We start from the raw sequence: 23,954 nt of genomic DNA, 5'->3' as shown, positions 1-23,954 counted from the left end.
GTGTGTATTGCTCATGCTCATAATATTTGCATCTTAGTTAGTTAAATTAAGATGATAAACTGCAACATTGATACAAAACCATGAGATGGCAGCAACACTTGCTGTCGTGCTTATGTCTTGGGGCTTTTTTGTGTTATTTTCAAAGTTGTGGGCTTTGGCCCATTACAATTATGGGCCATTACCATTTACTCATGCTATAGAGCTACTCAATATTTGAATAGATTTATATATGTGTGATCATTGTTCATGCCTGTGAACTATTCAACATCTTGGGAAAGGGGTGAAGACAGGGCCAGAGGGGGCCCTGGGGTGACACTGGCAACCCCCGAAATTTGATTGGCCACCTTATGTGCCACCCCCTGCCAGAATTATATTTTTAAATTATAAAAAGATAGCCCTTTATTATTATGTACATTTATATGTTATATCACAATATCATTTTGTAGCAAGTGCAACCAGGCAGATTAATTCAGCAAAGTATGAATTTTTAACCACCTCTGAACTGCTTAATATTTTTGTTTATGATTATTTAGAGTAAAAATTGGTAGATACGTTACATATTTGACATTTCTGACAATGAACACATTTACAAACACAGTGTTAGCTTATTAATATGCAGTGTACTATTTTCAGGTCTTTAAAGGTTTTTAAAATTCAGTTTAAACCCTTTTAAATTATTTTCCAAGAGGGCCACCCTATTTTGAGTATGAAAAATTCTAAATCTGCCCCCGAGGCAAAGGGTAAACATCTACTGGTTATTGAAATGCAAAAAGTGAGTAGCTCCACTGTTGAATGACATTATATGTCCCTGTGAATAGCCATTCAAATTATTTTTAATTTATCTGTAGTAAGTGCAGCAAAACTGACCTTTCATTTGAGTTTTTGTGTATTACAAAAATAAAAAGGCAGTTTAGAGTTTTCCACAGAAGATTTTAAAGGTAGTAAAAGAGTTTTCGGTCAAGGGTCAACTTCTTGTATATTATGAAGCTGTTTGTAATGTGTGATGGTGTCTGCTGTTGTCATAAAATCCACTCCATCATTTTCATTCAAAATTTATGTGGTAAACAAATATCTCTACCAAAATATTAGGTGTATTTATATAAGACACAAATCTGTAGCCACTGCATTGTGGGCTGGATCTCCATTTGGCTCGCACTCCTGTCTCTGAGGTCAGCCTGCAGAGCCCCTATCCCAACAATCACGCCAGACCATGCCAATATGAAGGCAATAAAAATGAAATTTAAACCAGATTCCGATTGGTTTCATGTCCTGTTTTGGTGTGTGTGCATGTGTGCGTGTGCAAGTAAAGAACGGCTGCACACATGCAAAGAAAATATTTAGAGTCAGCTGCCTGGGTCTCCAAATGTGTGTGTTTTTATATGAGTCCAGAGTGAGTGAATTGAGAGATGCAAAGGAAATGGGAAATGTTGAGTGTCAAAACAAAAGAAAGGAAACCCTTTATTTTCTTCTCAGTATACAATACACACACATTAAAAAAATGTTCTACAGTACTTAAAAAAAAGTAGTTTAGAAAACATCAATTACACATGTCAGTTTTGCAAAGTGAGTCTCTATCTTACTTAAAGTTGCATTGGAAGGCCTGACTGAGCAAAAGCCAATTTTAAAAAATTGACAAAACAGAATAAAAGCAGTCAAAAACAAAGTGTAAATAACCAACTTCTTATGTTGCTGACCCAACAGTGGAAGCACCGATCAAAGCATTAAAGACTAAATGTGATAATACACATGGAAATCAAAGTACAGCACTGTCTTGAGCATGTGTACAGTCATTCTTTTCAAGGCAAAGCCAAACTTTTCCTGGATGCATGACGTCACAGGCCTTTGGCCACAGGCACAGGCTGTGTGAGTAAAGTCCTTCTCTACTATAAGGTCCGCTGGTGACAAGTAAAACATAGCTCCAGCTCTTGTGGTGGTATCTAAGGAAGGTCAAGGGTCAATCTCTATGGGAACAATGGTGAGGATGGCGTCCTCATTTCCACGACGCACAACTACTCTCAAGGTGTCATCCTTCTTCACAGCGGCACTGACATCAGTTGCTGATAAGATCCTCTGTCCATTTATGGAAATGATCACATCGTGCTCTTTCAGCCCACCACTGGAGGAAAGAGGAAAGAGGAGGGCTTATTATGTCTTATGACATATGTTTTACATATGTAATACTGTATATGTATACATACACACACATTTAAGGAGTCAATCCTGCACACCTACGCAGTGCTGAAAATGTTCACTAGAAAACTTAACGGATAAACTATTAAAAAATATATTTGTTGACAATAACAAAAATGTACAACCTGGCCAACTTTATCCTCATGCTTCTAATGATAAAATGTCTTTTTTTCCTGTTTTATTTCCTTACATAAAGTGTTGCTTGCATTTCCTGTTTAAACGTGAATAGAATACTAAAAGCAGGCAAATTTTATGACCTACAGATGTACCAGCTAAAAAAAACTACACATTCTATGTTCCTAGTGCTTTATATAAAATGTGTACTTTGCTCGGGTTCATTTACAGGTCTGTAAGAATATTTTGAAAAATTGCAGCATCTGTTGTAAAAACTTAAATGATGGCATGATGGCACAGCAAGGTTCAAGCTCTAAGGAAATAAAACACGCTGGACAAACATACAGTTATAATGGAAAAAAAACACAAACAAACAAACAAAGTAGTAAAGATGAAATCACACAGAGACTAAAGCAGTCAACAACAGTGATATCAACAACAAACTCTCACAACAGCTGCATAATCACAGCCACATGTAAACACAGAGCACCACACATTCACGTGCAACAGCATTCATTAACACAACTGCCGCTCAGTATTCCCCTCATTACACTCAGCTGCTCTAACACCTAACACAGCAAATGGAAGGTTCCCTACAGCAGGGTCAAGCTTTCCAAAGGCCATAAACTAACAGAAGACAGAGTGAGATGAAAAGCATAAAAGTGTATAAACAGAGCCACAGAAATGCTATTATGCAAAAAGCAGGGTGATTTAAGCAACGGGTAAACTCTCACAAGGTCTTGTACTGGAGACCACTCTGGAGTGGGCCGGGTGAACAGGCATAGGAAAACCACAGCGAAGTTAGTAACCTCCCTGCAAGAGGTTTAAATGAAATAGCTGACCTCAGCGTCTCCCAAGCCCCACTCTGCCGGAGCTGTGGTGGTGGCTGATTACAGTGGGCTGCAATTGTGGGAGGAGGGGGATATTTCAGAGGGCCAGGCATGCTGAAGTGAAGCATGAATTTAAATTCTACAAAGACATTTATGTAGGAGGCTGAGAATGTGTTTGAGTGTGTATCTATGTGCAGATCTGACAGTTGAAGGAGAGAAAGAAAATAATGGAAAGAAATTAAATATGTTGTCTGTTTGCATTGAGAGATGGAGCTGGAGCTATGGTGAGTGATGTGAATCCTGTGGGAATTAAGCATTTGCGTGTAGCATAAACTGCCAAATACATTATTTCATAGCTGAGAGTAAGTCAGGGTCAACTTGCATTTGTGCTTCTCGAAAAACCATAATGTTACAATTAAGTTCACTTGTGCTTTTAGAGCCTTTTGGGCAAGATATCTTCCTTACGTTGCAGCTGGAGTCTTTGCAATGACCTCCATAACATAAGCCCCAGAGGTGACGTCAGGGAAGTCAGGGTGTTGAGTCTTCAGTTCTTTGGCCAGCCTAGAGGTAAAGGATAGGAGAGACAATTCAGTCAATTATCGCCATTTATATGTAGCAGAAAATAGGAAACATGAATTTTGCAATTTGCTTTTGCCCTAATCACAGTGAAGGGGATCATTTATTACATTTCTCAGCATTTAAAACTATGCCAACAATGATGATGTTGTGCAACTTACGCTGGAGTGAGGGTCATCATCCTCACACCAATGTACTTCTTCTTAGCAGCTGTTCTCCCTAGAGATGGACAACACAAAACAAATACAATCATGAGTCCTCACGTCTGCAAAAGTCTGGGTTCCAAGTTTTAGGAGGCTGTTTTGTAGACCAAAAATAAATAAATAAATAAAATCCCTCAGTGTGTTCCTTTTCTGAATGTGAGTAAAGAAACATTACTTTAGACCATGTGTCTCATCCTAAGTGTTGTTTAATTATATCATCTTACAGACAATTTAAACTGAGAAGCCATGTTGGCAGCCACTAACGATATAAAATAAATGTGTGTGCTCTTCCAAAACGCTACTGTATGTGAGGTAAAAAGCACACAAACAGTAAATACAACAACAACGTGACATATACTGGCATTTTCTTCAATATAGTTTATCTGCAGAGCTATAATACTGTTAGGTAATGCTAGGCATAGATTTATTAAAGTAAATATAAAGTAACTACATTTTAAGACAGCAGAGCTAAAAAATAACAGCAGAAAGGGTTTGTTGAATGATGTACTCTATGTACTAAAGTAAATATGCACGTCAGGTCTGGGTCCAAATCTTCAGTCAGTGTTTAAAAGTTGCCCCCTACAATTTGTCTTGGTGATTAAGCAGAAGCAATAAAATGAAAACATAATAATCTACATCAGTGAGAGCTCATACCCCTGGACTGCCTGTCGTAGGACTCTGCCAAGAACTGTCGTATTTTATCTGAGGGTATCGCAAACGAGATGCCAGCCGTCACTTTCAAAGTGTTGATCCCGATCACTTCGCCGTCCTAAAACAGCAAAACCTCAGCTTAGCATCTAGTGACAGACAAATAACAATGTGGATTTTACAAGTTACGGAAATATAAAAACAAGAGCTTACCAGATTCACAAGAGGCCCACCAGAGTTGCCATACTAAAAAAGTACAAAAGTAATTATTTTTGTTTTTAGGAACAAAGTGTATGCATATTGTCATTGCATCTCCTTCCGCTTACATTGATAATAGCATCAGTCTGAATGTAGTCCATGTCAGAGTTGCGCAGGCCCAGCTCTCTCCCCCCTCGCTGAGTTGTGCTGACGATTCCTGTCGTAACTGTATTCTGGAGGGAAAACGGGCTGCCGATAGCGACCACGAACTCCCCTGGTCTCAGATCGGATGAGCGGCCCAACAACAGGACAGGGAGCGTGGTCTGCATGTTAGAAAGACATAGGGTCAGCCTTTTTAAATTACAGATAAGTGAAAAATGTAAATAACATAATGAATGCACGAGCAGGTAAATATGACTATATATTAAAGAAACCCCACATATATTTCAAAGGCTTTCGCAGAGTCAGAGTCTTTAATCAGAACATGGTGGCTGCTTATGAGAGGTGGTGGAAAACCCCTCTGCCATCGGCTTACTTATCTATGCAACAGATAAGAGATCTGCATCCTTACAAGATCCTCCATGGAGGTTTTCTGAATAGGGTAAAAACTGGCTATATTTGGCTATAGTCTTTATGTGAAAAAGAAAGTAGGTTTTGTAACATTGTAAATCAGCTTAATTAGCAGGTAATATAATCTAACTAAAACTAATTTACTCTGCAAAGCTTTTATGACGTCTCTATATTATGTGTTCCGTGAGTGGAGACTAGGAAAATAATTGCTGTAAAACCACAAATCTTTGAAACAAAATTCACTCAGTACCATGGCAATGCTCCCATATAAAACAATTACTCCGCTACCACCACAGAGGGAAGTGACATTTATCCCAAACAACTCAACTCGAAAAGCTAATAATCAAGATCAAAAGCTTATTTAATGGACTGAAAGTGTACTCCAGCTGACAAATCCCTCCTAATAATGAATGTGTGCCAGTAACCCACTGATACTGGAAGACTGAGTGATACAGTAAATAATGACTACCTTACGTTTTCCCTGCTACACTGGCCAATGGAAACTCGGCTAGTGAGTGCTTGCCTTTTCAGACAGTCACAGAAAGGATATATTTATCCCTCCACAATGACAGTTTCCTTCTGTGAATGACATCATCTCTGCTGGGCAGCCGGCAGTCAAAGCCCACGCGCTGCCACATCGTGTTGAGTCTGTGCACACACTGTACCCAACATTCTGACGGCAGGCGAGCAGTGTGTCAGAAAAAAAGGTCTCTTCCCAAGTGCTCCATTTTGTTTACTCGGTGTTATAAATAGATGCCAGAGGAGAGTACAACATAACTGAGACAGAAACACAAGGTTCGCACATGCAAACAAAAAGATCAATGTGAAATGTGCACATTCAGGTGAATGTGACACGTTTGTTGTTCCCATAGAAGCACACATTTTGCTCTGAATTTATAAAAGTCTGCAGGTGTAAAATAAATAAATGAATAGATGACATGATTCCTAAAAAACTTTAAATGATCATCAACATTTGGGTTGTGGGTAAACATACTGTTTAGTACACACTGCTGTAAGCCATCTTGACACTTAAGGTATTAATATTAGAAGATGACATTGATAGTTTCCACCTTACCTCACATGCACAAATGCATAAACATACACTTGTAATCTACAAACACATACTCCACTAACACAAATGTTCTGGTGGCTGTTAGGGAACATTATGAGGATGTAAAAGTAGACATGCATACACTGGCCACAGTAATGTGCACAAAAAACAAAACAAAACAGGAAGCATGCATTGGGCAACACACACACACAGAACAGACACCTGACATAGGAGTAGCAGCTTTATTACCCCCACTTCTCCCTTCACATGGTGGGATAAGAGTATCACCAGATGGAGACGTTGCAAGAGAAACATACACACAGCTGAGAGAGAGTGGACGTCAGGTGGATTTGAGTCAGTGCCATTTAGGACTTGGCCACTGCTGGCCAGCATGATTGCAATAACAGTCAGTGATACTGGTGGTTTCATGGCAACTGTTGCTATCATGTGAAAACCATGTATGTCCAAAATGTTACCTTTAACTGCAGTTAATCCCAGTGTGTTCCTAAAGAGCAAGGCAGGCCTTGCAGCAGCTCAGTCGCTTATAGAGGTCTCTACCCATCTCACACACACCTACACAAAATCACAAACGGTGCAAAATGCATCCGTTTGCTGAAAACCAAACAGCACCAATGCGAGAAGACAGAACAAAGACTGAACATGCAGACTGCCCACCTTTGTGAAAAGCTCCAGCTTACATATCACTTACTAATCATGACTAGTCAGCAATCTGGAGTGACTTGTGGAAAATCATTTTGCCATGTGAGTCTGTCTCTCCTGACCACCCAAGTGACTCACCCTGCTATTTCAGATGAAGGTTAAGATGCACTGGTGCCTCGGCCAAAGACACTATAGCCACACTTAAAGGAACGAGGAAAGGTGAAAGAAGGGAAGAACAAACACCACAGACCACAGGAAGAGAGTCTGAGATTAATGAGACAGTTTTGCTTAATATTACATTTGCAGCCTTATGACCAAAAGCTATTTTTGTTTAGAGAACCAAAAGAGCACCAATTTGAGAAAAGCTCAGAAAAATAAACCACACGCACTGCATTTACTAAAGAAGCCTGATCTGATGTGGTCGAGGAGGACACCATCTACTTTCTGCAAATTAAACCTTGTTTTGTTAGGCAGGAGACCACTTCACTGCAGATTACACATTGTTGTTTTTGAACTTCAGCATGGTGCCAAAGGTTTCTCTCTATCATGTAACACAAAATAAACATGTTTCCCAGGTTCTTGAGTGTTGGTGGGGTATCAGATTGAAAGAAGGAAAGCTATTTTTGCCTTGACCAAATAAGTTGTAGTAACAGGTATTTAAATGAATCTCCGACATAAACACATTTAATTTAAAACTGGTTACTAGAAGAACAGGTGCATTCTCCAGTCAAGAAGGGATGAATTATGGTTCGAAAGGGTCTGCGGCACATGAACATACAGATAGATATATAAACAAATGAGAGATAGAGAGAAAGACAGGGAGAGAGAGAGAGTTGCCTGAGCATGAACTCTCAGAAATTGAAGTCTGAAAATTAAAACCAGTTCTGTGGCAGGAGGTTAAGGCTTTTGTCCATTAACCGTAGGGTCCACATATCGACGTGTCCTTAGGCAAAACACTGAGCCCTAAGTTGCTCGTGCTGTGTGTAAATCACTAGTAATGTGAATGTAAAACCCACACACCCAGCACTGCTTAGATACAGTATACAGGCAGACCACATAAAAATACACACATTCAGACACAGAAGCTGCTCTGGTTGGGACAGTATGTGACTCCAGCTGTGTATAAGCTCAACTGCAGTCACTTAGGCTCCTTTTTGCTTTCAAAGCAGGGAACATATTAATATAAGTTCTACTTTACAAAATTCATAAGTACACTAAGGTATAGAGTTTTACTGCTGACATCTGAACCTGAGCCCTTAGGGTTTGCTAATGCAAATAAAAACGGGGCAGGATTTAGCATGTACATACTGTACGTAAAACCAGGTTTGGGGATCAGTAGATTAAGGTGAGAGGTGGGAAAGAGGGGGCACTGTGTGTGTGTGTGTGTGTGTGTGTGTGTGTGTGTGGGTGGGTGTGTGAGAGAGAGACCTGGTGCCTGTATGATATATAAGTGACTGTGTAAATGAATGATTGTTAGTGCCCTTTTGTTAAAAACAAATAAGGGAATACAGTAACTTTAAGACAGACTATACACAGACATTGGTAGTAATCAAAAGCCATAGTCAACACATCAAGTTGGTCTTTGCTCCACTGAGCAATTCCTCACACTGTAGGTAACATCAACACGTTCGAATGACACAAACCATATCCTTGCTGACACCACTACAGAAACCACTATGGTTTCCATATGGTTTTAGGTTTTATTTTTTTTGTCTGCATAAGAGCAAACACATGTCTGTTAGCTCAGTGTGTATGTCACGTTCTGTGTAGTTTTGCACAAGAGCTCAGAGAACTCTGGCTAGACACCACAAAACTTTAAACTGAACAAATCCCAGTGACGAGAGGAGATGTGGTCTTGTGTGTGCTTTAACTTCCAGCAGTATGTGCTGCATTTCTCTTTTCTTCAATAGTATTAGGTCATGTTTTTATACAAGGGGTTACAGCATACAGCTCAGAAATGTTTCACTGTGATGTCTAGCCACCTTTTCAGCATTTAGCCCACATCTTGCTCTGCGTGTGCTGGGTTATTTTCCAGCACTGACCTTAAAAAGGATGAAAGGTGTAAAAATGGATCAATGACTCACTGTCTGTACTCTGCATGGAGATATCAGATTGGTAAGGCTGAAACCTATGAAAGTAAGACCAATTCCTATAGGTTTTATATGTTTAGGGCAGTGTACTCTAGTCTATCTTTTATATGTTTGGTGGAGCACATTGGAATTGACTCAGGCAACGCAAAGAGTCCCTGGATTCCCGTTTCAGAATCAGACGGTTGTACCTCTGCCTGTAAGTGTTGTACACTACTTTCCTAAAGTCGACACCCAAACTGTGGACTGTGACACTTGCAATAAACGACTTAGTTGATAATAAAATGCACCACTTGCTAAAGGGTAATTATAGGGTAAAAACAAAAAACTTTTTTTCTGATCTGGAGTACACAAAATGCCAAAAATTTACATATGGTTAATTTTTTAAGGTCGTTACAATATACTCTTTTGTCTCCTTAGGTTCATGTTGCTGCATCACATTTGTTAACAACCAAGCCTAGACATATCATTCATTTTGTCCTTTATGACAGACACACATTCATACACAGTAACTATAATTAAAGGGATGCACCAACTGATCTATCCAGGTCAAAGCAGAGCCGTGCAAACAGGTGAAAAGAATTTGTATTCATGGTGGCCAATAAAAAAAAGTTTGCTCAGTGCAGAGTAAACTTGTTGCTCATAATGTTTTTATGTAACAGAACCACAAGCTGCTGTATCATGCCTTAGGTGCATCTGAACTAATGTCACTGACTGGCAGGCGAAAAAAGTTTCTAACAAGGCTGTTGCTGGTCCAATGGGCTTGGAAAACAATTAAACAGACAAAATGTAGGCCAAGAGAAAGTGCATCAAGACGCATCAGGGCAGATGAGTGTGTGTATTTTCCTTGGCTTTTCTCCCTCCCAACTGCATCCTGAAGCATGGGAACCATTTCAGTTAAGGAGGCAAGGGATGAAGACGAGAGGATGGAAGAGAGGAGGATGTGATTCATTTCTCCTCTGCCTGTCTCACAAGAATAACATTCAGTGTCTTTCCACTGGCTATGAGCGTGTCCTTCACATCCCCCATTAGAAGGGGATGGGCCAGTTAAAAACCCATTCATGTGTGGATGTCCGCACACACACACACACGCTGATTTAACGATTAAAATAACTGACGAGATGATTGTTTTTTTCTGTTGGTAGTGATCATGTTGGAAATTGTACACATTTGTTACTGCCTATAGGTAAATACTTAACCGGTGTGACAGATAAATGCATAAACACATGGCTACATTGAGGTGCATTCCTGTTTTTCTTTCTGCAACTCAGACACACATACATATTCCAATAATAGCTGAGCCCAAACCAGCACCAGGCAAATTTCCCAGAGAGAAAGGTTTGAGAATCTTATTACTAGACAAATGGTGCCATTGATTCATGGGACCATATAACATGAAGTCAGTTTTCCCTGTCACACTGCAGCACTTTTTCCTGGTGTCACAGCTAGCATCTTTAATGGGTAGTCTTTTTTTTTTTTAAAGTTTGTATGTGTCTGGTGTTGAAAAAGGAAGTTTTCAATGGTCACACAGTATATGTGCATTTTACAATGAGGAGTTTCAACACTCATCATTTGCTGTAAGTTTTAAAATAATAAGTCCTTGCTTGCAAATTGCAGTAGACAAACGTTGTTTCTCATTTTTGGTCTGTAAATGTCAGTTTTCCCCACTGACATCACAACTATCGATGACAGATCAAACTGTTATATCCTTGTTATTACAGCTAATACAGTATTTAGATGTAAATCGTTGATTAACTATAGCCTATCTGGAGAAGCAAAACAGATGTTTGATTTATGATTTCGTTTTACAAAAGAGAAAGCTTTGGTGAACCGAACCTAACCAGAGCCAGATGGACTTTAGTTTGTACAGTGTCTTCACTTAACCAGAAGCAACACTTTAACACTTTAAATAGGACTGAAGAAGAAGAAGAAGCCCTGTGTTCACATTAGAACCTGGCTCTCGTTTGCATTGTTGATCTTCAACAATGTCATAAAACTCAACACTCCAATACTGTCACTCAAGTATGTTGAGGGACAATTTCCCTGCCCAAGGCCAAATTACTCAGTAGACAATGACACATCTGCACTCCCTTCCAGTCAGTGACACATTCAATACAGCAACTAATCACGTGATTTGGTGAAAAAGCTCTATTCTTGTTTAGACGATGCACTTAATCAATAGTTAATTGTCAGTTTCAGTGGGGCCATAATTCAGTAAAATTATTTTTTGTAGAGTAGAGTGAAAAAAACAAAAACAAATGAGCCAAATCAACCGAATGAGCCATGTGATAAAATGATGTGGAACAATGTGGAACATTTTCTAAACTGTACATTTGAACTCACTTCAACACCATGGGGCTCCCTCCAAATCTGTGGGGGTCAACATAAGTCTGTATAATTAAATAAGCATCTTTCCAAGTGAACAAGCTTTCAGGCCAGAGTCAAAACGTCCAGGTAATAGCAAGCGTGTCCAACTCACCGAAACAAATTTCTAGCGAATGTGACCACGTGCAAATTCTGGGTAAGTTAATGAGGTTAAGAAGAGGCCTTTTAAAACCTGAAACATGATGAGCTTATTGTGTTGTTGCCACATCACACAGTGCTCCTTTTAGCCTATTAAATTGCAGTCTTCTAAACATATGGATCCGTTTGCCAGGCCTTGACCACATCACTCCCTCTTGCTTTCTCTTTTCCTTCCACACTATCTACACAGGAACAAGTGAATACAGCATTTCCCCCCCCTTCTCTTTCTCTCTGAAGTTCTAGCTGCTGTGCACAGACTAATGTATTCCCCAGAGCAAGGGGTAGACCACAGCCCCAGGAATGGATTGGGCTTTACTACCAATAAACTCCAATTTCACATGTAAAAAGAAAAAGAAAACAGAAAGAAACAAGTCATTGTTTTCTGGGAAACTTTTTAAACGTTCTCACTCATAACCTGCTGCAATTGTTTGTTGATTATATGTGCTTTCTTTGAAAATGCTGACTTCATCAGCAGTCAGCTTTTATTTAATAAAGACAACGCTATGAGGAATAGAACAAAGAGCAGGGAGAAACACTGATGGAAGAGCAGAAGGAGATAGAGTGGAGATATAAAGACTTGTCCTAAAACGTTGTTTATTCTGAAGGTGAAGTGCCTGGCCTCCTTTAAAGGCACTTTTAAACTAAGATAATCTTTAAAAACTCACATACAGGACTGACAGTTGAAAAATCCAGATTAGGAGAGTCATGAGCACGTGATTAAAGACTGTGTTGTTTGTGAGGTGAAATATTAAGTGTCAAGTTCAAGAGTTACCAAACAGTGTGATGATATCCAAAAACTTACAGACAACCAACTCGTGATTTGCTATGACATGACTGAGTTATCTTTACCTTCAGTGCTGTCCTTGAGTAAAGAACCAATTCACATTTACTCTTTAGGTACCGAGATGAAATATCCTGTAGCAGAAGGTTGGATGACTATATTTAACCTTTTAAATGTAATGCAAAATGACAACTTTGCTTGCCCTCCTGCCCTCTCATTACGCCCAGTCTTCCTCTAATTTGCTCATGTTTTAACTCTCACAAGCTCCAAGTAGCTCTCACTCTCTCTCACAAACACACACACACACACACACACACACACACACACACACACACACACACACACACACACACACACACACACACACCAAACCACCTTCATTAGCAGAAATGCCATTCCACACGAATCATGGGGCCATTCCAAAAGGGAAAACAGGTTTTCTGATACTTCATCACTGACTCATGGCCGTGGTGACCTGCTCAGGCTTCACACAATGACTGGCACTCTATCAAAACAAGAATACTGATGATGCTGAATGTGTTTTCTATCATTGTGACACCCTGGAAACATCTGACTCTCATCTGAATACAATTTCGTGCTTCTTTACAATTGCCTGTTGTTTACTAAGTAAATAAGTCATGCAGAGGGATGCTACAGGTACAAATACCTTTTAGATGAAAAGCTGGAAAACAAGCGCCACATCTGCACATTGACCGGGATGAATAGATATTATTAATACATCTTCAACAACAAACAAGTGTCTGTCACTTCTTTGCTCACATTGTCTACTGATCAAAACTTGAATCTTTCAGCCTTTGGTCAGAATTGGACATTTTTGTCATTATCATCTATTAAGCCTATAATAACCAGCCCTGCATAATTCACTCTGCTTTTCCTCCAAATCAACGGGCTCAGGCTGTCTGCCAAACATTGTTTTCACATGACTGTTGACTGTGATTAACATATATAAGATTCATTATTCTTGTCCAGTGTTTCAGTACAAATGAACACAGACAGACAGAGACAAGGGAGAAAACGGCTGTAGTTCAGTTGGTAGGGCAGTCGTCCATGGTCCACAGGGTCTGTGGTTCGATTCCCGGTCCCTCCTGGCTACATGTCCCTAGGCAGCGAACCCCATTTTGCTTCCGGTGGGAGAGCACCTTGCATGGCAGACACAGCCATTGGTGTCTGAGTGTGTGTGTGCATGTGTGTAAATGGGGGAATGAGTGGCATGGTGAAACATATTTATCCCTTTCCTTAGATATCAGTTCTGGCTTTCAGCTGGCACAGCTCTAATTCACAGAATTGTGTTACATCTGTCTGAACTGCAGCTTGTTGTGTTTGAACACCAACATTATCTGGACTGATTGCTGTCCAGCGGTCTTTTAAAGACCTGCATTCTCACTTCCTTTACACTCTGAATTACCTCTGAAATTAATCACTAACCTTAAAATTTCAGCTTTTGAACTAAGAAATATTAAGTTTTTATGTTATTGCACTGGTTGAGAGAGCAGAAAACTACATCATATGAAATATAATTTGTAAAAATAAGATATTTTATTATTATTTATTCATTTATTTTTCATTTTAAAAACAGGGCAGTTCGGCAACCTTCAACACAAAGGTTATTTATTCAACATGAATTTTGGAGGAAATTATTTGGACCAGAATTGCACCAATGATGTCCTGGAGTCTCTGCACAAACTGTTTTGCCAAGTCAAACTAATTATCGCAGGCTTATCATTAGGGCACATGCATGGTTTTGAGTTTCTCATCAGTAACAAAGTGAATAAGTGTATTTCCCAGAAAGTTGAACTTTACCTTCATGAGACACCTGTCCGACATACAGTAAATCGCATTAAATTAAAGTGAACAGAAAACACATCATACACTTTGCTGTCCTACCCACTATTTAACACTTTTACTGACCGGTACATCAATCTTAATGAGGGCGATGTCTGATTTCTCATCCACGTCTTTGATTTTGGCATCATAGGAAGCACCGCTCTTCAGCTCCACTTTCACACGGTGCTTATTGGCGACTACGTGGGCATTGGTCACAATTTGGCCATCTTCAGACACAACAAAGCCTGAACCGCTGGCTACTGCAACCTCCCTCTTGGAATATGTCATCCTGTAGGGGTAAGGAGAGGTTGGAGGGAGGAGCAGGTAATTAGAGTATTGGAATTCACCTCACTGTTTCAACAAGTCTGTTTTAGAAAAACAAACTAAGAACACACCAAAATGCATGGATGATGTAACCACCGTGTAAGACTTGAAAAGCTGAAAGTTGAAAGACAACGTTAAAGCATCTGTAAGATTTTTATATATTTTTTTAAAGACATAACTATAAAGGTAAGCATTCAAATGTGAGCGGGACAGAATAAGGAAACATGAAACAAAAACAAGAGAGGGGAAACACACAGACCCTCTAGCATAAATACAGAACACAACCTCACTTAAACACTCCTTTTAAGTAAACCTGAGGCAGCAACGATAGAGGAAGAAATAAAACTAGCGAGAGATCTGAGTGATGGAAGAGGTTGAGACATTAAGGTGAAATCAGAGTGCTGCCGACATTCAAAGAATCACTTTATAAACCATTGTGACAGACAGAGGGAAGACGACAAAGATGAGGGAAGAAGGATGAGAAGCAGAGATAAAACAGAATACAAGATGGCGAGGAAGAAAGTGAAGAGGACAGTGAGCTGCTCTACTAACAGGTGCGGTCTGGGTAAATTCACAGGTGGGCTTTAAATCGTAGTGTGTTTCAAACAGTCCCAATCTCACACACACAGCACGCACGCACGGGCACACACAGATGCATGATTCTTACTTGCGGTACAGTTCAATATGAACCACAGAAGGTGCAATTCTCTCCACCACATCGGCAATGAAGTTGTATTTGTGCCTGGGGCTGTCTGGGTTGTCCTGAGCTGGAAAAAACACACACACACGGAGGATGTCAGAGCAAGCAAATAAACGAGCAGTGTAAGAATAGAAACCCAAAAAATGAAACTGTCTTTTATCATAAGACAGTGCGGACAAAGAATAAAATATCAAAGCTCATCTGCGGTTGAGACTGTCTGGGCCTGGTCTGACACACTTAGCAGTGCTTAACTTTGGCCATAAAGCATCTAAATAAATACTTAAGCTTCACCTTTTACCTTTACCTTATCCAGTTTTTGAGGTTATACACAGACTCTAAATTCTTGAAACATCAGCAGGTCTTCTGTCAAGACCAAACTGTTCCTCTCGAGTGTAAGCCCACTCTCTCATGCACAGTCTGACACTGAATGTGTGGGGACTGCCAAATTCACTTAATCACCCATCTCACCAACCATTCATGCCCTGCTGGGCAAGTCAGGAAATGTTGACAGCTTTACCTGGTAATTAGGTCTTACCCAGAAGACAGTTTAGCCAAAGCTATGAATCAAGACTCCTCAGTCTTTTTCTCTCAGAATCTTTTTAATCCTTGTACTCTCAAACCCCTTATTTTGCCACGTGCCTCAACTATTTTGTCTCACAAGGACAATTTTCCATCATTACATTCTCCTGGAGTGCAGACTTTGCAAAAAGTCAGAGGCACCCATAGCAAAGGGTTATTGAAAAGGGAAACAACACAAGCAGGGAATGAGCACCATCTTGCTTTAATGGACATTTGCAACCCACAGAGGGGAAATCTCTTCATCTAGCTAAATGATAGCATGCAAGCATATACATGTGATAAGGTCATAAGTATTTATCATGTGTTAACAAATGTATTTAGCGTGCTGGCATTTTACACTGTTATGAAACTAAACACAAAGTACAGAGATTGATGGGATTGTCATCATATTTATAGGTGCTGGACAAGTTGAAAATTGTAAAAGCTGGGGGCCTCCTCTGGCCCTTAGGTAAATGTTGTTGTAATGCTGAGATATTTTATAGGATAAATGAAAACTGGAGGGAATAAAAAGTCGCAGATCACCAGCCTGGATGCTTCTGGTTAGCATGAATGTTAAAATGTATTTTAAAAGGTTACTGAGAATTTTTTGCCCTGTGCTGAACAAATGGACTGACATTGCCACCCCGAGATTGACGCTGCCTGCCATAAACAAAATTAAACCACTTTTGTCCAAGCATTCTACATATACTGTGTTTCCCTTGTGAACATAAAAGCTACAAATCAAATAGAGAATTGGATCAATGTCTCTTTCTTACTGTAGTGTTTCTCACCACAGGTTGTTGTCATTTTCTTTCTGTTATAGCTTCACACCCAGAGTGTTTGTAGTCAGCTCTGATAAAATTACATTTGGAAAAAGCGAGCCCAGTGTTCGGGACCTGTGTTGTTTTTGGACAATTCATACAGGCTCTCGCTTTCTTCCACTTCACCATGCTGTGACGAGTTCTGCCTCCTCACATGGCCAGGGACACAATATGAGAGTAGACTTATAGGACTTAGAGGTCCACTGTTGACAGTTTGTTGGAGATGGGAACTCATGAATCAGAGCTCAGTAACAAGCCATTGTTGACTGATTACTGTGGCAGATGAATTCACTATTGAGCTGAGCTTAGAAAGGCTTTACTGTTTTAGAATTCAGTTCACTTACAAGTCAAACTGAAAAGCAGCTGTCACTTTACAGTAAGTGCAAAAACTGACTCATTCTTCACTTTGAAGTTCTGAAGAGAAAGTGAAATCTGTCAGTGAATAGCTTTCAGTCACTGTAACAGTCAGTATATTGCTTTTGAAATTTTTTTATACTTGTAATTGTTGCCTGAGGTTTACATTGGAAAACCTGTAGTTGCAGCCAATGTAGCAAATAAATAACTGGCAACCATTGTAAGTACAATATGAATGTATTATAATAAGGTGTCAAAAGAGGAGATACATCACAAAGTGTAGGTGATGGAAAGTTCTGAAATGTGAAAGATAAGGTACAAAGTTACTTCCAGCTGTAGGTCATTGCTCTGAGTGCACAGCTGCACTTGCAAAGCATGCAGCTTTAACTAAGAAAGGCTAAGGCTCACAAGGTAAAGCAGGCCGTCAGCTAATTGCAGGATTGGTGGCTTGATCCTCGGCTCTAAATGGCCGCAGGTTGAAGTGTCCGTGGACAAGCACTTTGACAACCCATTATTTATTGCTATTGACATAACAAGAGAGCTATAATTATAAACCAATGTCTAGTGTATAACTGGCCTAAAAATGTGCTAGATTCTACTTGATATACATGCTAGTGTGAATATAATTTGCTGACTGAGATATTGGTCAATTAGAGAAAAGGATAAGTATATTTTGATGAAATAAACTCAAAAATTAAAGCAGTTTCCTGATTATGACAATGGTTATATTCTAGGGAGATTCATCACTATTAGTGACCACCCGGTTCAAAAATATTGTGGCTACCTTAGTTAATAAAGCTCAAGATTTTCATATATTGTACGATCACAAAGTGCGTCACTATGATAAAACTAAGTTAACATGGGCAGCACATGAAACATGTATTAAAGGTCCATCCATACAAAAAGGTCTTCAAAGCCCTATTATGCTGTCAGCAATTCAGCATTTACCAGCTGTGTTTCATCAGTTAGAGTTTGATGATTTATTTAAGCATGTAAACAAGTAACAGACCAAGGCATGAATAACTGACATTTGGAAATCATTTGGATATAGTGCTACAGTATTTGAAGTTGCAGCATGAACAACCGAAAAAGTTACATTTTGCCAGCATTTTTTGATCAAACATAACCTTTACATTCTATGAACATTATGGCATATTCGCAAAAGAGTCCTGAAGACTGTTCGTCAACCAGTTAATCACAGCAAATAAGAACAGAAAATGCAACCAGAACGGCTGATGAACCAGTGGACCAAGAACTGAGCCCTGAGGAACTCCACTAAAAAGACTTGCAAAAGTAAACTCAAAATGGAAATGTACTGTAATTAATGCTAATAAATAATAATAAACAGAAGGCAAACTAGCCAGCAAAATTTCCCTTTAGATTTAGAATAATTTATGCTGAGCCGTGATTCTGGTGAATGCCAGGCTGGAATTTAATAAGTATTGTGTTTCCTAAAGATTAACAAATTAACAGCTGTTAAGGTACAATTTAAAAAATAGTTTGGAGATGGTACTGAAAATAGAAGCTGGTATAAAGTTGACTCTAAATGTGTCAGTGTTTGCAGGTTTGTAATACTGTATGGACTGCTGGTACATTTTAAGGAAACCACACCATGGAAGGTGAATGATGACAAAAGACTAGAATCTATAGTGGGACATTATCAAATCCTTACTCTGCAATAACTAAATGTGTCTCTTGTGGGCTTTGGCAGACTTATACTGACAAAACACGCTGTTACAAACCACAAAGTTTGAATGACATATTTACATATGTAGAGTAATACATTTGCATTACTGTACTGTGGTCTAATAAATTAAACATTTTAAGTGGAGACACCGGTAGCTGGAGGTGGCTTATAGGGAAAAGTGAGTCATGTTAAAAAAAGACCAGCAGCTAACAATAATCAAATGTTTCAAATATTATTTCTGAAAGCAAATTAACCATTGACTGGAGAAACACAGAGACAAACACACATGCTTTCCTATTCTCAACACCCAATTTACACATTACCCCCTCCTCTCTTTAAACATTGACCTTCACCACAAGGGCCCAACTAAAGATCGCAGCTTCTTTTCGTTTTCAATTTTCCCCATACATAGTACCCACTGTTTAATTGGCGTCTGCAGGCGGAAGCAACTTCTCTTCTAGACTGAAGAAACTAGAGGGGAATACGGTAAGCTCTGCTCCTCTATTAATATTACATATTGTTATGTTTCCTTTCTCATTTTAAGCTTTAAATAATTTCCAGTTGGGTTACTGATTTAGGCTGAGTACTTCACCAATATTGATGCCAGTCAGGGATGGAGATTGATTGAATATAACAAGATCTTTTTAGATCTGTTTAGACCGAGTCCTTTTGAATGCCTTACGAATTTTTTTTTTAAGTAATTCTTGGGGAATGAAAACATCTGTTAGCTGGAGGAAACAGTCATTTCAACCACTTTCTCTTAAAAAAAAGTTAATGAAAGGTTTGATAACAGATTTGTTTCACTGCAGAGTTTTACAAAACCAGGTCCAATTTGGAACTGTGTATCAGGACCTGTCCCTAATGCTAATGTAAAGCAGCATCTTGTAAGATTGTCTGCCAGTGACCACCAGGTTTGTGTGCTTTATCTGTGTTATTTGTGGAAAGCTGACACACAAACATAATGTTTTCGATTTGCCGTCCGAGGTAGATGACACACATAAATGTACTACAGGACGCCTATAGTATAAGCATGAGAATCACAGGCATTGTGAATAGGAAGGAGACTAGATGAGGAAAACAGACAGACCAACTGATAGAACAATCAGGTCGAATGCACAAAGATGATGTTTCAATATTATGAGTGGCTGAGACAAGTCGGGGAAGAATGTGCATATTCAGCAAATGCCACTAGCCAGAGCCCCAAAGCTCAGCAGCTACACATGGAAATACGTTTTCACCTGCATTAAAATATTTACAAATAATGATCACACCTCTATTCACCTCGATTAATAATAATTAGTTTTTTCTCTGCAGCCACTAAATGCAGTTCTGTGCAAAAACTAATAATTTGCGGGGTCCACATGCCATGCGAGTGCAAAACTTTTGGTCCAATTCCAGTCTCAACACGTTTCATATCAGTCTTTCCACTATCAAAATTGTAGCAAAATTTAATCTAAATTTTCTTTGCCAAAATGAACAGTCTGCAAAATGACCATATTTACAGTTCAGACGTGAAATTACATCATGCAAAGAGTACTCGCATGTGTTTTCTTAAAATGGGGCCAAGTTGCAGGGTAGTTAAAGGCGCACAGAGGGGGTTGAGTTTCTTTTCAGTGTCAGCGCCTGGAAATCTAAGTGTACAGCCTTAATCACATCCCATACTAAAGTTATTTTAAAAAAAGGAGAGATGCTATATGAAGACAGTGTTATTCACCAACAGCTTAAACAGGGGAACTTTGGATGCACCAAATGAAATGTGACTCATTTTATTGCAGCTGTGGAAATTTTCACTGGGTGCCTTGGAAAATCAATAGCTCTTACCACAGTCTTGCTCCGTTTCAGACATGGTTACCAGCCTGGGTGACTTAACCATTTGAGTTGCTTACAAACAAATGTGGTGATACAGTCTGCCCTACCATCTTGCCCGCAATGGTTTTTGATGTAAATGCAAACATTTCCCCAAAATATGGGTTGCTAATTTCGTGTTTTCCTCTTTGTCTACTGTCTGTTTTAAAATGTCTTCAACAGAGGAGGATCTGTGTCTCTGAATCAGTGCCAGGCATTCCTTCATGTAACTGTTAGGTGTGATTTATGAGCGACAACAGAAACACACAGAGCGGGAGAGAGACACTTGTGAGAGAAAAAAGAAGGGAAAGGAAGGAGACGGGGGTTGTGGGAGGGGGTGCACTGTAAGTTTCCAAGCCTTGAGCAAAGTTATAGGTCTTTGAGGTAGCAGGTGTTGGAATTCATTCAGTAGTTTGCACACGCTGTAGCCTCTACAGATGGACATATGTAAAAACAAAGGCAGACACCAAAACTGAAAACTAATAAGATGTCTTTACCACATGTGGCCTGCACGAGTGCAAGTGTATTTAGAACCTGGCCATTTTGAAACACATCACACACATAAACACTAACGATAATGAATCACTCGCTGATCAAAATGTACAGAGTGTGCATTCATGTGGGTTGTGAATGAAGGATATCTGTCTGTTAGGGTAAAATACTTTTCACATGTCACTGATAAAGCGCTGGACTGTACTAAAACACACATCCATACCTATTGTTACAAACGTATCTTGTTAATAACGGGCTTCTTCATACTTGTCTGGCTTTATACATTCTTCTCTGTTCAGCTAATTTTCACCAGACTGCCCTGGTATACACTGAATTGTATATAAAACGACCCAGCAGATTAAGGCCATGGGATTGTTGGTTTAGCATGCCAGAGAGGATCCAAAGCTTTACATAAAGCTTTGCATCAGTGCAGAGCTCATGACTTCATTCAGCTGGACAAAAGTAAAAACAGTTCTCTGGTGGAGTCTAATTGAAATGCAGGAAGAAGGGGGAATCACACTTGAATAGGGGCTCTTGTTTTTCCTGACACATGGGAATTGTGCGCGACTGAATGCGGCTTTAAGTCACAACATCTGTTTGAAGGTTACGCCACAAACGTCCAGTGAGGGATCACGCTCAAGATCAATCAGTGAAGAATGGAGATTAAATCACCAAAAGTTATTGTTTTATCAATGCTTTCCCAAATAGTGTTTTTTATTTTAACTCGGTAGAGAGCATTTCAAACACAGTAATAATGACTCTTCATAACGATCTTGTAATCCGCTATTACCCCCCAACCACAAACCATTTCTTATCCACATTTCTGCTTGTTTTAGGGTTTTGTGGATCATGTCCTAAATGAAAAAACCCAGCCTCACCTTTGCCGCAGGCTCCCCGTTGAATGAAAAGCACAGGTGGCTGTTGCAGCTTTTGCGCCCGGCGGCTGACCCGCTTCAGCTCACAAATGTTCCGGTAGGACACCCCATCACTTCCACAAACGGGCTCGGTGGCTTTGCACGCGCAAATCCCGCTCTTGCTTCTCCTCCTCACCGTGGCGGAATATGCCACCCCGTCGGAGACAGAGCATTCCAGCCCCTCACCACACACGGGGTCCCCGAGCTTCTCGCTGCCGCCACAGGATTCGCCCTCCCCGGAGGCGCACACCGGGCAGCAGCGGCAGGCGTCGAGGACTTGTCCCGTCTGGCAGGTCGCTGGTATCCGGGGACACATGGACTTGTCACACCGAGCTGGACATCCGATAACAAACCGGCTGGAGATTTGTGCATCTGCCGGCGCGAAAGCAAAAGCTGTGATTACGCACAACACTGACCACAACATGATTCAAAGTTTTAAAGATTTAAATAGAAAGTTTAAAAGAGTTGAAAAAGCTCAGTCTCTGCTTGCAGTGCTTTGGGATGAGAGAGCTCAGTAGTGCTAAGAGGAGTCACTTCAGCTGGAAATGCATTTAACAGAAACTCCACTGCGCAACCAATTACTGCACCGCGTCATAGAGGCAACTCACTTAATCACAACAAGCCTGGTGATTGGTGCGTTAATGTGACGTGCTGAACGTGAACTGCAGTGTTAGCGATGGGGGTCACGTCAAAAGCGTGGGTTTAAAAACAGAGGGAGGCTGTGTTTGTTTAAGCTTTCAATCGTAATGTCACTGCAGGAAAAGTAACTCAATTGTAAATACATTCTCATTTAGGTTGCTTTAAGGAGGTCAGAAAGGTCAAGGTCTGCCTACTGCACCTCTGGAGCGTGTAGACAGTCCCTTAATAGCCTTACAATGTTTGCTGGGACCGCAAACAAATAAAATGGAAAATTAAAAACCCATTACTCAAAGGAGCTTTCCACACATCCTGCATGCCTGTGTCCTCTATTTTTTACTACTTTTTTTAATGAATCGCTCATTCCTGGCATTGCCACAAGTGCAATGGCTAATTTGGAAAGTCATTTGCTGAAAAAGAGAGGAACAGGGTGCATTGTGGGATTTGTGGTGTTAATGTAGCATTTTAAGTCCATCTACAGAGTCAAATTTGTTCTAATTGGAAACATTGTTTATCCATTTAAACTGTAAGCATGCAGCTGGGGCTCCAATGAGGCTATCAAAATAACCACAATTATTTCCTATGATGCCAGTCAAAGAGCAATCAAAGTGTTTCTTTCAATATCTATTTGTGCCAGATATTTCAAGGACTCAAAACTATCATACAATTATGTTTAAATTCATTGTTTTTTGAAGCGACACATTTCGGATATTAATGGACTGAATTTTACAACATGTCTGTGGTGAGCTGTAAAAGAGTCCAGTTAACAATAATTCAGTGTCATCAAATGCCTTGGCACTATGTGATTGATTATGGGCACAGGGTTGTCCTAATGGCTCTTGGTTGAAATGTGGTGGCCAGACAAAGGCCAGCAGTTCTCCGAGTTGCTGCTTGGAAATTGGGTTGGGACTTGAGGGACGAGGCTCTCTGTGGAGTGACAGAGCTCTGGTTAACACAAGTCTCTGTGTCCCAGCAATTAGAGAACAGCCATAAAAGCCTGGAGGAAGCTGTAATAGTGTACAACGTCTTTCTGTAAACCAGAATTTAAGGTTAATAGTTTTGAGTTAAATAAGGCACATTCATTTTTGACTCTGTTGGTTAAATGTAACGGTAGTAAGACCTTACAACATGAGCAGACCTATTATGTGGTGATACATAGGCGAGACCCGGTGGGAAAATCTGCAGATGAAAACAACCTCCATCTATAAGGAACACCCATCCTCCAACCAAGGCCAGTGAGCGTAACACGGAATGGACGCCACTGTGGTCTGTGTGAAGTCTCCACTCTAGTCTGCAATGAAGTCTTGGCTGTGAGTGAGGACCTTGGGAGAGTTTCTATGCATGAAG

At 40.0% G+C, this 23,954-nt stretch overlaps 1 protein-coding gene across 1 annotated transcript; it reads right to left on the bottom strand.

Moving 5' to 3' along the window:
• Positions 1–1,427: 1,427 nt before the first annotated feature.
• LOC137133106 (serine protease HTRA1A-like) lies at positions 1,428–22,545 on the bottom strand. The gene is made up of 9 exons (XM_067516324.1): positions 21,936–22,545; positions 15,268–15,367; positions 14,361–14,565; positions 4,888–5,082; positions 4,775–4,807; positions 4,568–4,682; positions 3,872–3,929; positions 3,600–3,695; positions 1,428–2,116 (listed from the first exon to the last, which is right to left on the bottom strand). The coding sequence occupies exons 1-9, from the start codon at positions 22,393–22,395 to the stop codon at positions 1,948–1,950; spliced, it is 1,431 nt and encodes a 476-aa protein (XP_067372425.1). The 5' UTR covers positions 22,396–22,545; the 3' UTR covers positions 1,428–1,947.
• Positions 22,546–23,954: the final 1,409 nt, after the last annotated feature.

Source organism: Channa argus, chromosome 1, assembly GCF_033026475.1.
Source record: "Channa argus isolate prfri chromosome 1, Channa argus male v1.0, whole genome shotgun sequence".
In the NCBI taxonomy this organism is placed as follows: domain Eukaryota; kingdom Metazoa; phylum Chordata; class Actinopteri; order Anabantiformes; family Channidae; genus Channa; species Channa argus.
This window is presented reverse-complemented; position numbering and strand designations above follow the sequence as displayed.